The sequence below is a fragment of the Scyliorhinus torazame genome, chromosome 2, assembly GCF_047496885.1.
Source record: "Scyliorhinus torazame isolate Kashiwa2021f chromosome 2, sScyTor2.1, whole genome shotgun sequence".
In the NCBI taxonomy this organism is placed as follows: Eukaryota; Metazoa; Chordata; class Chondrichthyes; order Carcharhiniformes; family Scyliorhinidae; genus Scyliorhinus; species Scyliorhinus torazame.
The window spans coordinates 219,052,049-219,072,475 of NC_092708.1; the positions used below are offsets into that span (position 1 = coordinate 219,052,049).

At 44.3% G+C, this 20,427-nt stretch overlaps 1 protein-coding gene across 1 annotated transcript in view; it reads left to right on the forward strand.

The window, feature by feature from the left end:
* The window catches only part of LOC140395958 (pericentrin-like), a 401,239-nt gene extending 382,400 nt beyond the window's left edge, over positions 1-18,839 (forward strand). Inside the window, 4 exon segments of the mRNA XM_072483987.1 lie at positions 1,899-1,987; positions 12,677-12,827; positions 14,381-14,499; positions 18,259-18,839. Of these exon segments, the coding sequence (XP_072340088.1) occupies positions 1,899-1,987; positions 12,677-12,827; positions 14,381-14,499; positions 18,259-18,302 (403 nt within the window). The 3' untranslated portion in view covers positions 18,303-18,839.
* Positions 18,840-20,427: the final 1,588 nt, after the last annotated feature.

Sequence of the window (20,427 nt, forward strand, 5' to 3'; positions counted from 1 at the left end):
TCTTCCCGCCTTATTCTTTCTGGTGCGGGAACATCCCTTTACCTGACCCGCCTCTTATGGCGCAGCTCCCTTTCCCCTCCCCCTCCCCTTCCCCATTCTCCAACTATGTCCCGTCTTTCCCCCCTCACCGGCGCCCACATTTCCCCAATGTCTCCCCCCTTCCCTGTTTACTTCTCAATTAACTTCCACCGTAACATTAACAATAACATTTCCTGCAGCATCAGTCCCTCAGTTCCGATCCAATTTCTCTTCTTTGATGAAGGTCCATGCTTCCTCCGCCGTCTCAAAATAATGGTGTCTCTCCTGATACGTGACCCATAGTCTTGCCGGCTGCAGCATCCCGAACTTCACCTTCCTTTTATGCAACACCTCTTTGGCTCGGTTGAAGCTCGCCCTCCTTCTCACCTCCGCACTCCAATCCTGGTATACCCGTACCACTGCATTCTCCCATCTGCTACTCCGCACCTTTTTAGCCCATCTCAGGACCTCTTCTCTATCCTTAAGGCGGTAAAATCGCACGATTATCGCCCTGGGTGGTTCTCCCGCTTTTGGTCTTCTCGCCGGAATCCGATTTGCCCACTCCACCTCCAAGGGGCCCGTAGGGGCCTCAGCACCCATCAGTGAGCTCAGCATCGTACTTGCGTACGCTCCACAGTCCACTCCTTCCACACCCTCAGGGAGACCCAGTATCCGAAGGTTCTTCCTTCGCGCTCCATTTTCTAGGGCTTCGATCCTTTCAGTACACTTTTTATGAAGTGCCTCGTGCGTCTGTGTCTTAACCGCCAGGCCCAGGATCTCGTCCTCAATATCTGTCACCTTCTGCTCCACCACACGGAGCTCTGTCTCCTGGGTCTTTAATGTCTCCTTGAGCCCCTCAATTGCCTGTAGCAACGGGGTCAGCACCTCCCTCTTCAGCAGCTCCACGCACCGTCTCACAATTTCATGCTCAGGCCCCCATGTCGCCTGCGCTTTCTCCGCCGCCATCTTGTACTTCTCTCTTTCTGACCCTTTGGTCGACGATTCCTCGCGCTGCAGCCGCCGCCGCCGGTTTTTTCCTCCTTCGTTTGGGGGGGACTCCCTTCTCACACGCCCCACACCGGGTTGCGTCGAAAAATTCCCCGTTGGGGCTCTTAAAAGAGCCCGAAGGTCCGTCGGAGCTGGAGCCGCCGAAGCGTGCGGCTAGCTAGGCATCACCGCAACCGGAAGTCCCTTCAGTGGCCTTGATGAGGTCTTTTCACAGTTGTTCCCTCTGCTGCTAGAATTCACTTTTGATACAGGCCCTCAGGTCAGCTTGCAGCTTTAAGCTTGCCCTTCCCCCGCCTGCATGCTGGAAGAGGCCCTGTTTATCCTGCAGTTGCAGCCAAATCTTTTACTGTTTCTGCGTGTGTCTGGCAACCAAGAGACACACCCTTCCTGGGGGACACTGTCGGGGGAATATTGCCGCCTTCTTCCCACACCGGGAAATGTCAAACAAATGCCGTGGGGGCCCTGTAAAAGAGCCAAAAGTCCGTTCCAAGCAGGAGCTGCCGAATATGCGACCTAGCTCTGCATAGCCGCACCCGGAAGTGAACTTTTGCAAGTTATATAGCAACCATTTTTATTCGCCACCATCCATGGTGAACAATAGATTCTTTATTGCTGTCATCTGTTGTTGCCCAGGGGTTGTTTACTTGCTCTTTATAATTAGTGTTTGCACATACTTTGAGTATGAAAGTTTTCCTAGTTATGGAGACAAAAAATCACACTCGTCAAGAACAAGTAAGAAGTAGGTACTTAAAACCTAGTCACTGGGCTATGAAAAGGACATTGTTTGTCTCATCTGACATCCAACAAGATGTTGACTTTTGTGTGTGAGTTTTGTTCTGGCTTCCATCAATGTTTTTAATATTCCATTTCAGGCTGAAATTCCTTGTGAAGAAATGGCAGAAAGCGACAAGGAAAGGTCTACACCCTGCACCCCCAGCGAATGGAAATGGAAGTGGCCACGGTATGAGCTGAAGTATTATTATTTCTCCAAACTGGGGTTTCGCTGATGTTTAAGTAGATGAAGTATCATGCTATGTATTCTTCATATATATTTGCATATCTTGAGCAATGTTTGATTTTTATGGGAAAATTATTTTGTAATTAAGAATATCAGGTAGGGAAAAAAGAGAAACTGTTAACCCAGTATATTCTCCATATTCCATACAATTTTGTCGGTTGTCAAGTTTCCATTTATTTAATACGCAGAAGAAATTTTATTGTTTCCATGTTCTGCACGAGATAAAAATAGTTCACCCAACATTATCAATTCTTTCACGTTATTTCTCACAATTCAAGAATAACAGTACTTGTTTCACATGCAGCATAGCTTCATAATTGGCCATGGTTCTCATGGCATAGGATCACAGTATGGCATATTTTTGAGTACCTATGTTAAGAGTTTAGGTCTGCAGTACTTTTCTTTGCAAGGCAAAATGAGTAGGTAGATCAGGATCGTAGAATGATATAACAGAAGGAGACCATTCAAGATACTTTACCTCTGCTGATTCCTTGAAAAAACTATCCAATTAGTCACTCCTGTTCTCTCTCCCCATCGCCCTGCATACTTTCTCCCTTCAAGTGCGGCTAAACAGCTGGCTTGTGATGTAGAACAATGCCAGCAGCGCAGGTTCAATTCCCGTATCAGCCTGCCCGAACAGGCGTCGGAATGTGGCGACTAGGGGCTTTTCACAGTAACTTCATTGAAGCCTACTTGTGACAATAAGCAATTATTATTATAATTATAGGTGTGTAAGGACAAAAGGACTTGAGGTTCACATGCATAGATCTTTGAAGGTGACACGACATAGAGTGTAATCAAAATCATGTATAGCGGAATTCTCCATTGGCGGGATCCTCTAGTCGGCCGGCATCGCACCCATGTCCGCGGGTTTCTTGACGGCGTGGGGTGGCCATAATGGGAAACTCCATTGGCCGGCAGGGGGAACGCAGAATCCCGCTGCTTGCGGGGGGGGTGCCGCGCCAGAAAACCCGGCTGACAGATCGGAGAATCCAGCCACTGGACTTTAGCTTTGCAAATAACCAGTATTGAGTATAAAAACAGGGAAGTTATGCAAAATCTTTATAAAGCCCTGGTTAGGACATAACAAGAGCATTGTGTCCAGTTGTGGTCACCATACATTGAAAAGGGCATGAAGGTCCTGCAAAGGTTACGGAGCAGATTTAACAGAATGGTTCCAAGGATGGGAGAATTTAGTTACAAGCTGAGGTTGTTCTCTTTGAAGGCAAGGAGGTTGAGGGGAGACTTGATGGTGGCGTACAAGATTATTATGGGTTTAAATAAGGTAGCGAAAGAAAAGATGTTCCCATCAGTGAAACCTAAAAGGATGAGGGGATGCAGACGTGAGGTTTGGGCAAGAAGTAGGCAAAGCGGTACGTGAGGAAGAACTTCACGTAGTGAGTAGTAATAACTTGGAACCTGTTGCCTTATGAGGGTAATGGAATGGAGATGATCAATAATTTTAGTGAAATTGGATGGACCCTTGAGGAAAATAGTCTTGCGGGGCGATAGGCATAGAACCGGGAATGAGACCAAGTGGGTTGCTTCCGACAGCTGGCATGGACTTAATGTGCCATAATGATTCTAACTAATTATCTAATTCCCTTTTGAAAATGATTCAATTTGCTTTTGCCACCCTTTCAGGCAGTGCATTATGATCATGATGTCTAAGATTATTTTTACATAGAGAAGGTGGTTATTGAAGTCCTCGGTACAGATTTTCTAGAGATAGGAAAGAGGTTACAAAAGTCAGACTTTGAAAGTAGCAATCTCTGGATTACTCCCAATATCATGCACTAGCTTGCAAGAATAGAAATCAGAAGATAGAAAAGATCACTGAAGTGGCTTGAGGCATCTACTCAAAACAACAACAGTTTAATATTTATATATTGGGCAGCATGGTGGCGCAGTGGTTAGCTCTGCTGCCTCATGGCGCCAAGGTCCTAGGTTCGATCCCGGCTCTGGGTCACTGTCCGTGTGGAGTTTGCACATTCTCCTTGTGTTTGTGCGGGTTTCACTCCCACAATCCAAAGATGTGCAGGGTAGGTGGATTGGCCACGCTAAATCGCCCCTTAATTGCAAAAAATGAATTGGGTACTCCAAATTAATTTTTTTTAAACTTAATATTTATATATTACTATATATTTTTATAATACCTTTAACATAATGAAACATTCCAAGGGACTTCACTGGAGCCTTATAAAGCAAAGCTTGATACTAAGCCACAGAGATATTAGGTCAGGTGACTAAAGCTTGGTAAAAGACTTGGGCATTAAGGAGTGTCTTATAGGATGAACTAGAAGTATTGAGGGGAGTGGTATAGGAAAGTTATTTCCAGAGCTTGGAGCAAAGGAAACAGAAGGCACGGCCACCAATGGTGCAGCAATGAAAACTGCTGTTGCATAAGAGGCTTAAATTAGAGGAGATTAGAGGAGTGCTGATATTGCAGAGTTTTGGGGCTCGAGCAGACTACAACGATAGGGAGGGACAAAGACTATACAGAGATATGAAAACAAGGATGACAATTTGAAAATTAAGGCATTTGACCAGGAGCTAATATAGGTGAGTGAGCACAAAGGTGATGGGGAAAACTGACTTGCTGAGAGTTGAGAGTTTAGATGATCACAAGAATGTATGAGACCAGCCAGCCATGTTTTGGAGTTGGCAAGTCTCAAGATAACGAAGACATGAAGAAAAAAATTGCAGTTGATGAGCTGAGACAAGGGAGAAGTCCTGAGGTGGAAATAGGTGGGCTTAGTGATGGTACTCATATGAGGTCCCACCTAGCTGGACAGTATTGGTGTGATCAATTATGTCAAAGATCGAGAAGGACAAGGACTTTACTTTTGTCACAGTCACATAGGATTGCATTTGTAACTTTGATAAAAGCTGTTAAAAGAGACAGGTTGCACCTCTACAGGACCTGGGTCAATGTCCTCATAGGGAGGCTCTCTACCCTGGTTTGGGGGAGGAGGGGTGGTTTAAACTGAATTGGCAGTGGATGGGTACCAGCATATGCAAGTAGAAAAGAGGAACAAGGAGCGTCAAGTGAGCATGTTGAATTGTACCCTATTAGACAGGAGCTGACTAAGAAGGACCAACGATAGGTTCAAATGAATGTATGTAAATCCACAATGTGTGGTGAATAAGGTTGGTGATCTACAAGCACACAGCCATATGGGAAAATATGCAGTGTTAGTAACAGAAAGGTGACTTAGAATGATGAGCACTGTGTGCTTAATATTAAAGGACACTGTTCAGAAAGGATAAATCAGATGAAAAGGAAGACATTATAGAGTTGAAAGGAGAGGATGACTTAAAGGGGGAAAGTATAGGATCCAAATTTACAAATCGCAAGAAAGGTACATTCATGGTACTGGGGATATTCTATAGGTCTCCAAATAGTGCCTTACCCCTGTCTCATGGAAAGGTTTAGGCAGAAAAATACCTTTGACCAAAAGTCCATCAGGTCGTGGTCGTGTAACATTTGCGAGGCCATGCAGTGAAAGGAGTTAGTGGATATTGTTGGATGGTTCTCTTAGCGAGGTCAGTGTGGCACAAGTGTGATAGGGAAGTGGGACTTGCTGCAAGGGCAACATGGGCAGCAGAGTTTTGGATGACCACAAGTTTACGGAGGCTAGAATGTGGGAGACCAAGCAGGAGTTGGAATAGTTGAATCGAAAGGAAACCCAAGACATGGATAATAGTTTCAGCAGCAGATGGGCTGAAACAAGCAAAGTGAAGCAATGTTACAAATAGTTGTTTTCTGCCTCGAGTGAATAATACAATTGTGTAGCCCAGGGATTGGCATTAGGACCACTGCTCTTTTTAATATAGATTGATTACCAGGACTAGGATGTACAGGGCATAATTTCAAAATTTGTAGATGACACAAAATTCTAAAATGTAGTAGGTTGAGCAGCCCCTCAGAAGTTACCTTTGGTAGAATACAATCATTCACCGCTATTGTTTGCTTTCTGCCTATTAGCCAATTTCATATCCAAGTTCTCACTACCACTTTAATCATATAGGCTTCAATTTAGCGAGCAAGGCTATAATGGTACTTTATAAAATGCACTTTGCAAGTCCAAATACCATCAACTGCACTACTTTCATCAGCCCTCCCACTGACTCCATCAAAGTCATTTCACCTGCATTTATTGCCTATCCTTAATTGACTTTGAGAAGTGGTGGTGAACCACTGCAGTCATGTGGTGTTGGTACATCCACGGTGAATCTCGAGAGTTCCATGATTTTGAACCAGTGCCAATGAGGAAAGAATGACATTTTCCAAGTCTGGATGATGTATGATAGAGGGGAACTTGCTAGTGATGATGTACCCAGATACCTGCTACTCGTATACATCTAGGTGGCGGAGAGTTTTGTATTTATTCGTTTATGGGATGTGGATGTTGCTCGTCATGCCAGCATTTATTTTGCATTACGAACTGCCATCGAGAAAATGGTGGTGAGCTGCCTGCAGCCTTAAACCGCTGAAGCCCATGTGGTGTAGATACACTCAGTTACACAGTTCCAGGATTTTGAGCCAGTGATAATGAAGGTCTGGGTCGATGCCAGGTGATCCATTCGGTTTCATTTGTTTTAAACTTGGTAGTGGTTTTAATGCAACTTAGAGGCTTGATAGGCCATTTCTGAGGTCATTTAAAAGTCAACCAACCACATTTCTGTAGGTCTGGAGTCACACATAGGTCAGATCCCAGGTAAGGGTGGCAGATTTCCTTTCCTACAGGCCTTTAGTGAATGTCTTTTGCAACAATCATCAATATCATGGTCACTATTACTGAGACTTTCTTTTAAATTCCAGCTTTTATCTTAGGCAGACAGGAGATGCATTGTTCCTCATAGATTACCCAATCTTGGGGAGTATTTTTGTGGCTGCTCGGATAAGTTTTTGATCAACCATTAACGCTATTCTCCACTTATGGCCTCATGGTGGAGCAGCTGAAAATTGTTGAGCCTTGGGCACGACCCTGAGGAATTCCTGCAGTGATGTCCTGGGCCTGACATGACTGACCTCCAATAAACACAACCATCTTGTCAACAACACCTTTCACCACTTCGTTGATGATTGAGAATATACAGATGGGAGAGTAAATTTGCTGAAATAAAAACAGAAAATGCTGGAATATTCAGCAGGTCAAGCAGCATCCGTGGAGAGAAAGAATTAACATTTCTGATACCTTTCACCAGCACTACAATCATCTGACTTTGTGCTCTGTAGGACTCATCAATTGAAATATTAACTCTGTTGCCTCTTCACAGATGCTGCCTGACTTGCTTAAGCATTTCCAGCAATTCCTGTTTTTATTTTGAATCTGCAACATTCACAATATTTTCTTCTGACTTAGCAATTTGCCAGATTGGATTTGTTCAGCTTTTTATGGACAGGACTTACCTGGACAATTTTCTAGATTGTCTGCTGGAATGTTGTCAGGGCTCATAGCCTTTGCTTTATCCAGTGTGATCATTCACTTACTGGGGAGACAGTGAGGTAGTGGTAATGTCGCTGGACTAATAATCCAGAGGCCGAGGCTCATGCTCTGGATTATGGAATTCCCTCCTGTATTGTAACATTTCCCATTCACATCACTTCCTGCATATTTTTCAAGTACAACATGACTGACTGTGCAGCTTCCCTCACTTGAGACGTCTCCTTTGGTAGGAAACAAATCGGAGCCACATCACTGACACTAAGGCTACCTGGACACCATTAAAGTCAATTAATGTCGCCATTATCTCAAGAGGGCCCTAGGCTGCTGTCCCCTTTGAGTGAGGCCTGACTGGTGGTGATTTAACCTAAGGGTCGCAACACCTCAGGTGAGGGGATAAAAACCTCAATATGTATGCGAATTGAACACGCACTGTTGGCGTCGCCCTGGGCCCAAACCAGCCGCCTAGCCAACTGAGCTGACAGCATAGGTCAGTTCCATGTCCTACCTCATAATTTTCTAATTTATTTCTCCTAAGCTGTCCTAGTTGTAACAACTACTTCAGGGAAAGTTAAAAGTTAGCTTGAGGAATGTGGCCTTTACCACTCTGGGATTGAAAGGCTGAAGCAATACAAGCTTTTGTCGCTTGAATCCAGTATTTAATTTTCTTTAACTGCTTGGAAATGTAGGGACAGAACATAGAACAGTACAGCACAGAACAGGTCTTCGGCCCTCGATGTTGTGCCGAGCTTTGTCCGAAACCAAGATCAAGCTATCCCACTCCCTGTCATTCTGGTGTGCTCCATGTGCCTATCCAATAACCGCTTGAAAGTTCCTAAAGTGTCCGACTCCACTATCACAGCAGGCAGTCCATTCCACACACTAACCACTCTCTGAGTAAAGAACCTACCTCGGACATCCCTCCTATATCTCCCACCCCAAACCTTATAGTTATGCCCCCGTGTAACAGCTACATCCACCCGAGGAAATCGTCTCTGAACGCCCACTCTATCTGTCCCCCTCATCATCTTCTAAACCTCTATTAAGTCGCGTCTCATCCTCCTCCACTCCAATGAGAAAAGCCCGAGGTCCCTCAACCTTTCCTCATAAGACCTATCCTCCAATCCAGGCAGCATCCTGGTAAATCTCCTTTGCACCCTTTCCAATGCTTCCACATCCTTCCTATAATGAGGTGACCAGGACTGCACACAATACTCCAAATGTGGTATCACCAGGGTCCTGTACAGTTGCAGCATAACCCCACGGCTCTTAAACTCAAACCCCCTGTTAATAAACGCTAACACACTATAGGCCTTCTTCACAGCTCTATCCACTTGAGTGGCAACCTTCAGAGATCTGTGAACATGAACCCCAAGATCTCTCTGTTCCTCCACATTCCTCAGAACCCTGCCGTTGACCCTCTAATCCGCATTCAAATTCGTCCTCCCAAAATGAATCACCTTGCACTTATCAGGGTTAAACTCCATCTGCCATTTTTCAGCCCCCCTCCTCCAAGTCATTTATAAAAATCACAAATAGCAGAGGACCTAGCACTGATCCCTGTGGTACACCGCTGGTAATTGGTCTCCAGTCTGAAAATTTTCCATCCACCACCACCACCCTCTGTCTTCTATGTGATAGCCAGTTACTAATCCAATTGGCCAAATTTCCCTCTATCCCATACCTCCATACTTCCTTCATGAGCCGACCATGGGGAATCTTATCAAACGCCTTACTGAAATCCATGTATGCGACATCAACTGCTCTACCTTCATCTACACATTTAGTTACCTCCTCAAAGAATTCAATCAAATTTGTGAGGCAAGACTTACCCTTCACGAATCCGTGTTGACTATCCCGAATTAAGCTGCATCTTTCCAAATGGTCATTAATCCTATCCCTCTGTACCCTTTCCATTAACTTACTGACCACCGAAGTAAGACTAACAGGCCTATAATTACCAGGGTCATTCCTATTCCCTTTCTTGAACAGAGGAACAACATTCGCCACTCTCCAGTCCTCTGGCACTCTCCCCGTGGACAGTCAGGACCCAAAGATCAAAGCCAAAGGCTCTGCAATCTCATCCCTTGCTTCCCAAAGAATCCTAGGATATGTCCCATCTGGCCAGGGGGCTTGTCGATCCTCAGGTTTTTCAAAATTGCTAATACATCTTCCCTCAGAACATCTACCTCCTCCAGCCTACCCGCCTGTATCACACACTCATCCTCAAAAACATAGCTCTCTCCTTGGTGAAAACTGAAGAAAAGTATTCATTCAACGCCTCTCCTATCTCTTCTGACTCCATGCACAAGTTCCCACTACTGGACCGGCCCTAACCTCACCCTGGTCATTCTTTTATTTCTCACATAAGAGCAAAAAGCCTTAGGGTTTTACTTGATCCGAGTCGCCAAGGACTTCTCATGCCCCCCCCAGCTCTCCTAAGCCCTTTTTTTAGCTCATTCCTTGCTACCTTGTAACCCTCAAGCGACCCAACTGAACCTTGTTTTCTCATCCTTACATACGCTTCCTTTTTCCTCTTGACAAGACATTCAACCTCTTGTGAACCATGGTTCCCTCACACGGCCATTTCCTCCGTGCCTGACAGGGACATAGCTATCAAGGACACGCAGTGTTAGTTCCTTGAACAAGCTCCACTTTTCATTTGTGCCTTTCCCTGACAGTTTCTGTTCCCATCTTATGCTCCCTAATTCTTGCCTAATCGCATCATAATTACCCCTCCCCAATTATAAACCTTGCCCTGCCGTATGGCCCTATCCCTCTCCATTGCAATAGTGAAAGACACCGAATTGTGGTCACTATCTCCAAAGTGCTCTCCCACAAATAAATCTAACACTTGGCCCGGTTCATTGCCCAGTACCAAATCCAATGTGGCCCCCCCTCTTGTCGGCCTATCTATATATTGTGTCAGGAAACCTTCCTGCACACACTGTACAAAAACTACCCCATCCGAACTGTTCGACCTATAGAGGTTCCAATCAATATTTGGAAAGTTAAAGTCGCCCATGACAACTACCCTGAGACCTCCATACCTATCCATAATCTGCTTTGCAATTTCTTCCTCTACATCTCTATTCCTATTTGGGGGCCTATAGAAAACTCCTAGCAACGTGACCGCTCCTTTCCTATTTCTAACATCAGCCCATATTACCTCAGTAGGCAGATCCCCCTCGAACTGCCTTTCTGCAGCCGTTAAACTATCCTTGATTAACAATGCTACTCCTCCACCTCTTTTACCACCTTCCCTACTCTTACTGAAACATCTATACCCCGGAACTTCCAGCAACCATTCCTGTCCCTGTTCTAACCATGTCTCCATAATGGCCACAACATCGTAGTCCCAAGTACCAATCCACGCTCCAAGTTCACCTACCTTATTCCGGATGCTCCTTGCATTGAAGTAGACACACTTCAACCCACCTTTGTCTGCCGGTACACTCCTGCGACCTTGATACCCTCCTCAGTACCTCACCACTCTCAACACTGGCTTCCGGACGGCAGCTCGCTTTCCCATCCCCCTGACAAATTAGTTTAAATTAGTTTTGGTGTCAAGGATTTCACCACACCTATTTTTAGAGAATACAACAATGCAAGTGTGGTTTAACAGAAATCTGGAAAATGGTTCATAGGGACCTATATATGTCAGCAACTTCGGACGGTCAAGGAAAAGCATCAGTTGCCAGCAGAATATGCTGAAACCCCTGTCCACCAATGTTGAAGCTCTTCTCTCTGAACTGTAGGCAACTTATTTACCAAAGCACAAATCAGTTTTCCACATTGCTATCAATGATGATGGCACATTCTGACTATGGAAATACAAGCACTATAGTATTTTTCTTTCCATCAGGCCAATCATATACAGGGAAGACCAGATAAAAATGTTATTTGTGATGGGGAAACAAATTAGCGACCCCTGTCACCTGTCACTTTTGAAATTTAATGCCACTTATCCCAAACACTGCTCATTAAAGATTGATTAATGAGTTGTGCTTTTGGTGGGTCTGTAATTCGGCCTTTTGGCTACAATGAGCGTGAGGTCAGGTGTAATGCCTGGATCTGGTATGTCTCTCTTGTGGGGACCATGAATTGGATTCAATTTGAATTGTTTTTTGGAGCAGCAAATGAGCTGGATTAGGGGTTTGACCCTGTCCACACTCTGAGCTCTGGCTTTGTAACTCTGATAAAGGAATAAGACAAGTCCGAGACTATGGAACTCTGCTGACTGGAAAAACCTCCCCCAAGTATTTTCAGAATAAGTCAAGTTTTATTTGTTTAAAGATTTTTTTTCTGATAGTTCTGTAAAATTCTACTCCCATTAGGACAAGAAGCACATTGCATATAGAAAAAACAATCCAAACTAATCCAGGTGGATTTTAATCTTTGGAACATAGATGCTGTGTGTGGCCAACTAAATCTAAAACTTGGCAAATGGCCCTGGAGGTAAACTATTGCCACCAGATGAAAGAAAGCTTTTGGAATTGTTACATATTATCCAATCAGCTCCATGGCACAATATTGGCTGATTTGACAAGTGTAGACAGCCTCTCATTAAGACTAATGCACTCGATGATATATTTGCACAGCCAGTCGGCTTTGGTCACTGAATTGGTAAAGCATAACCCTACAGCAATGCTCGAATCCATGGTTCAAATCCCACAATGGTTCCTGTGGCAGGCATGGGTGAGCTGAAAATTTGATGATTGCTGTGGTTGGCGTCAGTAGTAATGTTTCTCTAGCTGATCTTCCCTAAATGAAAAGACCTCATTAATAAAAAGGTGTCCCCTGATTGTACTACTTCAACAGATGGAGGGTGCAAATTGAAGAAAAAACAATTTGCCTACTTGGTAGATTTTATTTTTCGTTCTTCAATTAGGATGATACAATATGCATCCAGTCCCTGTCTGTCTCTTTTGAGATAAAGAGAAATGCATGTTTCCTTTTTCATGATTATTATTGTCCCAACTTATATTTCTAATTATGTAATACCTTTAAGGGGAAACAAAATGACTGGAAAACAAATAGTGCCATATTTGTGACCAGCCAAACATCTTGCAGGGTACCATTCATAGCAATTTATCCAAATAAGGAAGAAAATGCTTAAATGTGGATCATTTTTCATACGTAATCAACTGTGAATGTTATAAATCTTCATTTCTGTTTCTAGCTCAAACAATCCGATCAGAGGTGTTTCGCCAGCAGCAACCGACATTGACTCACATTATGAATTCACCACCAACCAGAGACAGTATATCCACTCGAAGACTTAATATTTCAAGTCACCAAATGCCAAAGTCCCAATATCGATCACAAATTAGGTGAGATACAGAACAAAACATGCATGGCCCACATGGATAATCAAATCTGAAAATAATACTGACATACTTTGTAAACCTGATTTGATTTCATTTGATTTATTGTCACATGTACCGAAGTTCAGTGAAAAGTAATTTTCTGCGGCCAAGGGAACGCACAAAGTACGACCTGAATCCAAATGCTGATTCGGCGATAAATACACTAGAATGTGTCTCATTACCAGTCATAATTTGGGTTGATGTTGTCATGTGAGAGTATCTTTAATCAATGGGTGTTTTTTATAGAATAACTGTAGTAGGTGTAACCTTTAAGAAATGGGTGTTTATTACTGCAGAAATGTCAGCGAGTGGGTAGAGCTGGGCTGTCTCAGCCTTTTACTTTTGCTTTAGGCTTTTTGCTGCAGGGTGGGTTTGGTTTCATTTTAGTTTTGGAGAAGCTGAAATCACAGCAGGATGTATGAATCTCTGCAAGCTTATGAATGTACATTTGCTGATTTCAACGTGGTAACTGCTCTCAATAGTGAATTTAAACCTGATCTTTGTGTTAAAAGGGTCTTTTGTCTGCTGAATGTTGTTTGGGAATTTAGTAAGGATTACTTAGTGTTGTATTCTTTGGGGATTGTATTTGAATTAATGGTTGCTAAGATGATCACTATGTTTTAAAAAGGTTAACTTAAGTTCATAGAATAAACATTGTTTTGCTTTAAAAAATACTTTTCCATTTCTGCTCTACCACACCTGTAGAGTGGGCCGTGTGCTCCCCATACCACAATCTATTAAATGTTGTGGGTCAGGTGAACTCCATGATACACTTTGTGGTTCTCTAAACCCTGGCCAATAACAATGTCAAATTCAGCCCTGATTGCTGGGAGCTTAACTGTTGTAGACAGACCTTTTCAAGAGCTGTAGCTTGATTAAGAAGTCTTCCATGTGCAGGATCCTGATGAATAATGTTGAAATTTGGAAAGCTGTAGCTAATTGTCTCCTGTGACAAGTTTGTTTGCCAAGTAACATACTGCTATTCCTGTATCAGTGCTGCATTACAACTGACTGCTAGGATATGTGTGACGGTGAACCATTTGCTTATTTTTTTATACCTGAAATGTTTCAGAGATGAGAAATATCCACTATTCTGCAGAATTCCAACTTTTGGATCGTTTAATATTTTTCCCTGATCTCTGCCGCATCACCAGCTCAAATAAGGAGGAGAGAGTCTCAAAGTCTGGAAATTCTCTGCCAGTAACGAGGCTGAGTGGGAGTAGGCTCGGGGAGCTGCCACTCATTCAACTGGGGTGGCATGTTTTGCTGCTGACTTCTTGGTGGCGCCACAGTGTTCGCTCGGCAGGTTGGGGAAGGAGGAGGAAGCAGCAGGGTCCAGTGGCAAGGGGTGAAGGGGGTTGGGAAGAAGTGATGCTGAATGAGCGAATTAGTTGGGGGAAGTTGTTGGTAAGAGGGGCTACCATGTGTGAATGGAGAGGGTTTGGGGAAAATGAGCTGCTGAGTGCTGGATTTCACCCTGTAACACTGACATCTACCTCTTTTTTTATAAATTTCAGATCACATTTCTCAGCTGGAGGAGGGCAGGATCAATCGGGGGTCTCGAACAATCAAGACCCTGAACGCTCACTCACTGAATACATCCAACGGCTCGAGGCAATCCAGCAACAGCTTGGAGGTACCCAAATATGACTGTCAGATGCTTCTTTCATAGAATTCCTACCATGCAGAAGGAAGCCATTTGGCCCATCAAGTCTGCACTGACCCTTCGAAAGAGCACCCTACCTAGGCTGAATCTCCCACTGTATCCCCGTAACCCCACCCAATCTTTGGACACTTGGGGCAAGTTATCATGTCCAATTCACCTAACCTGCACATCTTTGGACTGTGGGAGGAAACCAGAGCACCCGGAGGAAACCAATGCAGACATGGGGATAAAGTGCAAACTCCACACAGTCTCCCAAGGTCGGAATCGAACCTGGGTCCCTGACTCTGCGATGCAGCAATGCTAACCACTTGGCCACCATGCCGCCCATCTTTATCTGCTTAGTCACAACACCTCAGTCAACGTTGTGGTGAGATTTATTTTTACTGTTTGTCTTCTTCCCTCCCTTCTTGAGCCCTGCCAGACCCGAAGTATCACCAGCTCTCCACTGCCGAAGTGGCCATCCTTCAGGTGTGAGCCAAAATATTGAATGTCAACAGATGTTTAACTTTTAAGGACCTCCCAGTTAAACTCAAGTCTGCACTTATCCAGCATCTGCATGTACACATTTTTAAGTGATAGCAATCTGGAACGGGAAGTTCCCTTACCCAACACACAAAGGTTATCTTATCAGTTAATGAATTCTATGATCACAAATTGTTGCCGACCAGTGCTTTTAGCATAAAGAAACCTGTATTTTTTCCTTTCCTAATAAATCTGCTACAAGGTGTCTTTTTGATGTCAGACTCGGCGAAGGTTCTCTTAAAAATGTCAACATTTGAATGTAGTTATCAACTTGTCTTGTAATCGTCCGTAAATAAACCAACAAGTAATTTATAAAACGCAAAGTGAAGCACAGATATTTGAAATCTGAATGAAATGTAGAAAATGCTGGAAAACACCGGGTGTTAATGAGCATTTATGAATCGAGTTTACAAGTTGATTTGGGCCTCCAAATGATTCAGAATGAAATATTGAAAGATGAAGATGCATTTTAATCAGAATAAGGCCAAAGAAGGTTGGGGACAAAAAAAGAGAAAGTATTAGTGGAATGACCTGCAACCACCTAAAAGAATAAGAGATCTTTGCATCAGACAACTGAAAGAAGCATTGAAGAGAGATATTTGAGAGCAGCAACATCAACAAACTGGTGGAATGGGAAGATGTGACAGATGAAATTTAATGCAAAGAAGTGTGAAATGGTATATTTTGGGAGGAAGAATGATGAAGGCAATGTTAAATAAAGGATTCAATTCTAAAGGAAATATAGAGACCTGGGGCTCTATATGCACAGATCGTTGGAGGTGGAAAGGCAGGTTGAAAAACTAATTTTAAAATCATGCAGGACCCTGGACTTTATAGTACGAAAGTAAGGAACTTATGATGAACCTTTACAAACCTTTGGTCTGGGCACCTCATTTTGGGAATGTTGTTAAGACTTGAGAGAGAGAGTGCAGAAAATATTTCTGAGTATGGATCCAGTTTTAAGGTACTTCAGTTACATTTGTAGAATGCAGAAAATGGGTTCCTCATTAGAGAAGAGAGAGTTAAGAAGTGATGTGGCAGAGGTGTTCAAAATCATGAAGAATTGAGGTAGAGAGAAGCTTTCCCATTGGGAAGAGAAATAAAAACTAGAGGACATGGATTTAAGGTGATTGGCAAAAGAACCAGAGACAACATGAAAAGCTATTTTATGCAACAAATTGGGTGAATTGGTCATGCTAATGTCCAAGCGTTCAGTGGGGTTATGAGGATAGGGCAGGGAGTTGGACCTAGGTAGGTGCTCTTTCGTAGGGTTGGTGCAGACTCAATGAGACAAATAGCCGCCTCCTGCAGTGTAGGGAGAATATGGAAGTTAATCGTCCTTGGAATGCACTGCCTGAGAGTGTGGTGGATGCAGGTTCAATCATGACTTTCACAACTTAGATGGACAAGCACTTGAAGGGCTTTGCAGGGCTACGGCAAAATGGCAGGGTAGTAGGACTAGCCAAGTTGCTCTTGCAGGGAGCTGTTATAGAAACATAGAAAATAGGTGCAGGAGTAGGCCATTCAGCCCTTCGAGCCTGCACCAGCATTCAATATGATTGTGGCTGATCATGCAAATTCAGTATCCCACTTCCGTTTTCTCTCCATACACCTTGATCCCTTTAGCCACAAGGGCCACGTCCAGCTCCCTCTTGAATATGTCCAACGAACTGGCCCCAACAGCTTTCTGTGATAGCGAATTCCACAAGTTCACAACTCTGAGAGAAGAAGTTCTTCCTCATCTCAGTCCTGAATGGCTAACCCCTTATTCTTGGGTGTGACACCTAGTTCTCAACGTCCCCAACATCTGGAACATTCTTCCCGCATCTAGCCTTTCCAGTTCCATCAAGATTTTATATGTTTCTGTGAGATCCCCGCTCATGCTTCTAAACTCCAGTGAGTACAAGCCCAGTCGATCCAGTCTTCCTTAATATGTCAGTCATGCCATCCTGGGAATTAGTCTGGTGAACCTGTGCTGGACACGCTCAGTAGCAACAATGTCTTTCTTCAAACTAAGAGACCAAAACTGCATACACTACTCAAGGTGTGGCCTCACCAAGGCCCTGTATACCTGCAGCATCCCTACTTCTATACTCAAATCCTCTCACTATGAAGGCCAGCAAGCCATTAGCTTTCCTCGCTGCATGCTGTGCCTGCATGCTAATCTTCAGTGACTGATCCACCAAGACACCCAGGTCTTGTTGCACTTCCCTTTGTCCTAAACTGCCACCATTTAGATAAACTGCCTTCCTGTTTTTGCCACCAAAGTGGATAACCTCACATTTACCCACATTATATTGCATTTGCCAAGTATTTGCCCACTCAGCCAGCCTGTCCAAGTCACCCTGCAGCCTCTTTGCTTTCTCCTCACAGCACACACTGCCACCCAGCTTAGTGTCGTCTGCAAATTTGGAGATATTGCATGCAATTCCTTTGTCCAAATCATCAATGTATATTGTGGACAGCTGGGGTACCAGCACTGAACCCTGTGTGACCCTACTAGTCACTGCCTGCCACTTTGAAAAGGACCCATTTATTCCCACTCTCTGCTTCCTGTCGGCCAACCAGTCCACCATCTACATCAATACACTACCTCCAATACCATGAGCCTTAATTTTGCTTATTAATCACCTTGTGTGGGACCTTGTCAAAAGCCTTTTGAAAGTTCAGATACACAATATCCACTGGTCCACCCTTGTCCACTCTACTGGTCACATCCTCAAAAAATCCAGAAGATTTGTCAAGCATGATTTCCCTTCAGTGAATCCATGCTGATTTGAACCAATCCTGTCCCTGCTTTCCAAATGCTCAGTTATTTCATCCTTAATAATTGACTCCAGCTTTTCCCCACCACCAGTGTCAGGTTTAACCGGTCTATAATTCCCCGTTTTCTCTCTCCCTACTTTTTTTAAAAGTGGGGTCATTAGCTACCCTCCAATCCATTGGAACTCTTCCAGTGTCTATAGAATGCTGGAAAATGATCACCAATGGGTCCACTATTTCTAGGGCCACTTCCTTAAATACTCTGGGACTTAATGGACATAATGGGTCAAATGGTCTCCTTTTATGCTGTAGCCATTCTGATTCTTGTTGAAGGAGTGACTCCATTCCTCCTCTAGTTCATCTTCTATTTTGTCTTGTTGCAGTCTCTGATTTAGCACTGTAAACTTTCTCTGCATTCTTAATCTGTTGCTCTGTCGTTTGCAGGAACATCTCCAGGAACAGCTCGGCATAGAAGTAGCTTGAAATAAGATGGATCAAATATGAATGCAATATCTAATACAAAGACTGCAAAATTCCTGCTTTATAATTTGAGCATATGGTTTCAAAAAAGTGTGTATGTATATTGTTCATTATTGTGATCAAGGGCTAATTATATGTTTGGAGCTACATCTGCACACTGTTTAAAGCACAGGAGAATCTTTTATTTAAAATAAACAGATGTTTCTGTAGTGTTACTCACAAATGGAATATTTCTGTGTCCCCTGCCGTTGAACATTCATTATTCAATCAGCTTGGGTGGGCTTTATATTCACCATTTAATCACAGTGGATGTGTGCATCTACTACTTTATCTTCAGAAGAATGATGGTCAATTAACGAGATGTTTTAGTCCATCTCCACCAGATTTAAATGTGACCCGAGGCCTGCGTGCCACTGTCCACATGTACATGTATCACGTAAGATTTTAAAGAGGTTATTTTTGTAAATGTTTGTTCTTTGCATAAAATAAATAAGGTTTACATGGTATGCTATGAAATGCATTCATGCATATACAAGTATACAGTCGCTCACTCGTATTCTCATTTTTTAAAATGTTTTTATTAAGGCATTTAAAACCAAAACCAAAAAGAACAAACTGGAAATCCCATAACAAATAAATAACTAACACCCCCGCGTCCCACCCTCCCTGCCTTTACCCTCCACCCACCCTGTCTCCTTTTCTTATACTCCAGAGTCTCCTTCCCCCTCCGCCCCGACTTCTTAACTATCCTTGAAGTAGTCAATAAACTGTTTCCATCTCCGGGCAAACCCCTCCACAGTCCCTCTCATGGCGAACTTGATCTTTTCCAATCTGAGGAATTCCGCGAGGTCGCTCACTCACCCCCCCCCCCCCCCCCCCGGTTTCGGCGGCCCCGAGTCCCTCCATTCCAGAAAGATCCCTCTCCGGGCTACCAGGGAGGCAAAGGCCAGCACATCGGCCTCTCTCGCCCCCTGGACTCTCGGGTCTTCCGACAATCCAAGACAACCTTCACCCTCATCACCTCTGACATCACGTCAGCGAACCCCCGCCAGAATCCCTCCAGTTTCAGACAGGCCCAAAACATGTGGACATGGTTCTCAGGATCCCTGCGCACTGCCCACACCTATCCTCCACCCCCTCTAAAAACCTGTTCACCGTCATATGCTCCCTGTGGGCTACTTTAAATTGAATGGGGCTAAGCCTAGCACACAAAGAGGATGCATTCACCCTCAGAGCCTCGTCCATAATCCAGCCTCCAACATGCTTCCCAGCTCTTCCTCCCACTTCCTCTTAACTTCTCCTATGGGGCACCCTCCCAGTTCATTAATTCCTTTTAGATCTCTGACACCCTACCCTCACCAACCCCTGTTTTTGACACCACTTTATCCTGCAAGCCTGGGGGCGGCAGGTCGGGAAAGAATGGCACCTGTTTCCTCTCATAGTCCCTCACCTGTAAATACTGGAACCCATTCCTGCTGGGCAGCTCATATTCCTCTACCAGCCCCTCCAAGCTCAAAAGCTGCCCCCCCCCAAATCGATCTCCAAGCCGCTCAATCCTTGCCCGCCGCCACACCTGGAACCCCGCGTCTAGCCCCCCCAGAGTAAACCTGTGATTCTCCTAAATCGGTGCCCAAATCGAGGCCCCCCTCCAGCCTCAGGTGCTGCTGCCACTGTCACCACACCCTCAGGGCCACCACCACCACTGGACCTGTTGAGTAGCTGGCCGGCGAGAATGGCAGATGCGCTGTCAACAGTGCCCCTAAGATAGTGTCCTTACAAGAGTTGCCTCCATCTGCTCCCATACCGACCCCTCTACCCACTTCCTCACCATGGCTATATTTGCTGCCCAATAGTAGTTCATCAAATTTGGCAAGGTTAATCTGCCCGCTCCCATGTCCCTGCTTCAGCAGCATTTTCTTCACCCATGGAGCTTTCCTCGCCCATACAAACCCGAGATTAATGCATTAATCTTTCTAAAAAAGATCTTTGGAATAAAAATCAGAAGGTTCTGGAACACGAATAACAACCTCGGGGGTACCGTCATCTTCACTGTCTGCACCCGCCCCGCCAACGACAGCGGGAACATGTCCCACCTCTTAAAATCTCCCTTCATTTGCTCCACCAGTCATGCCA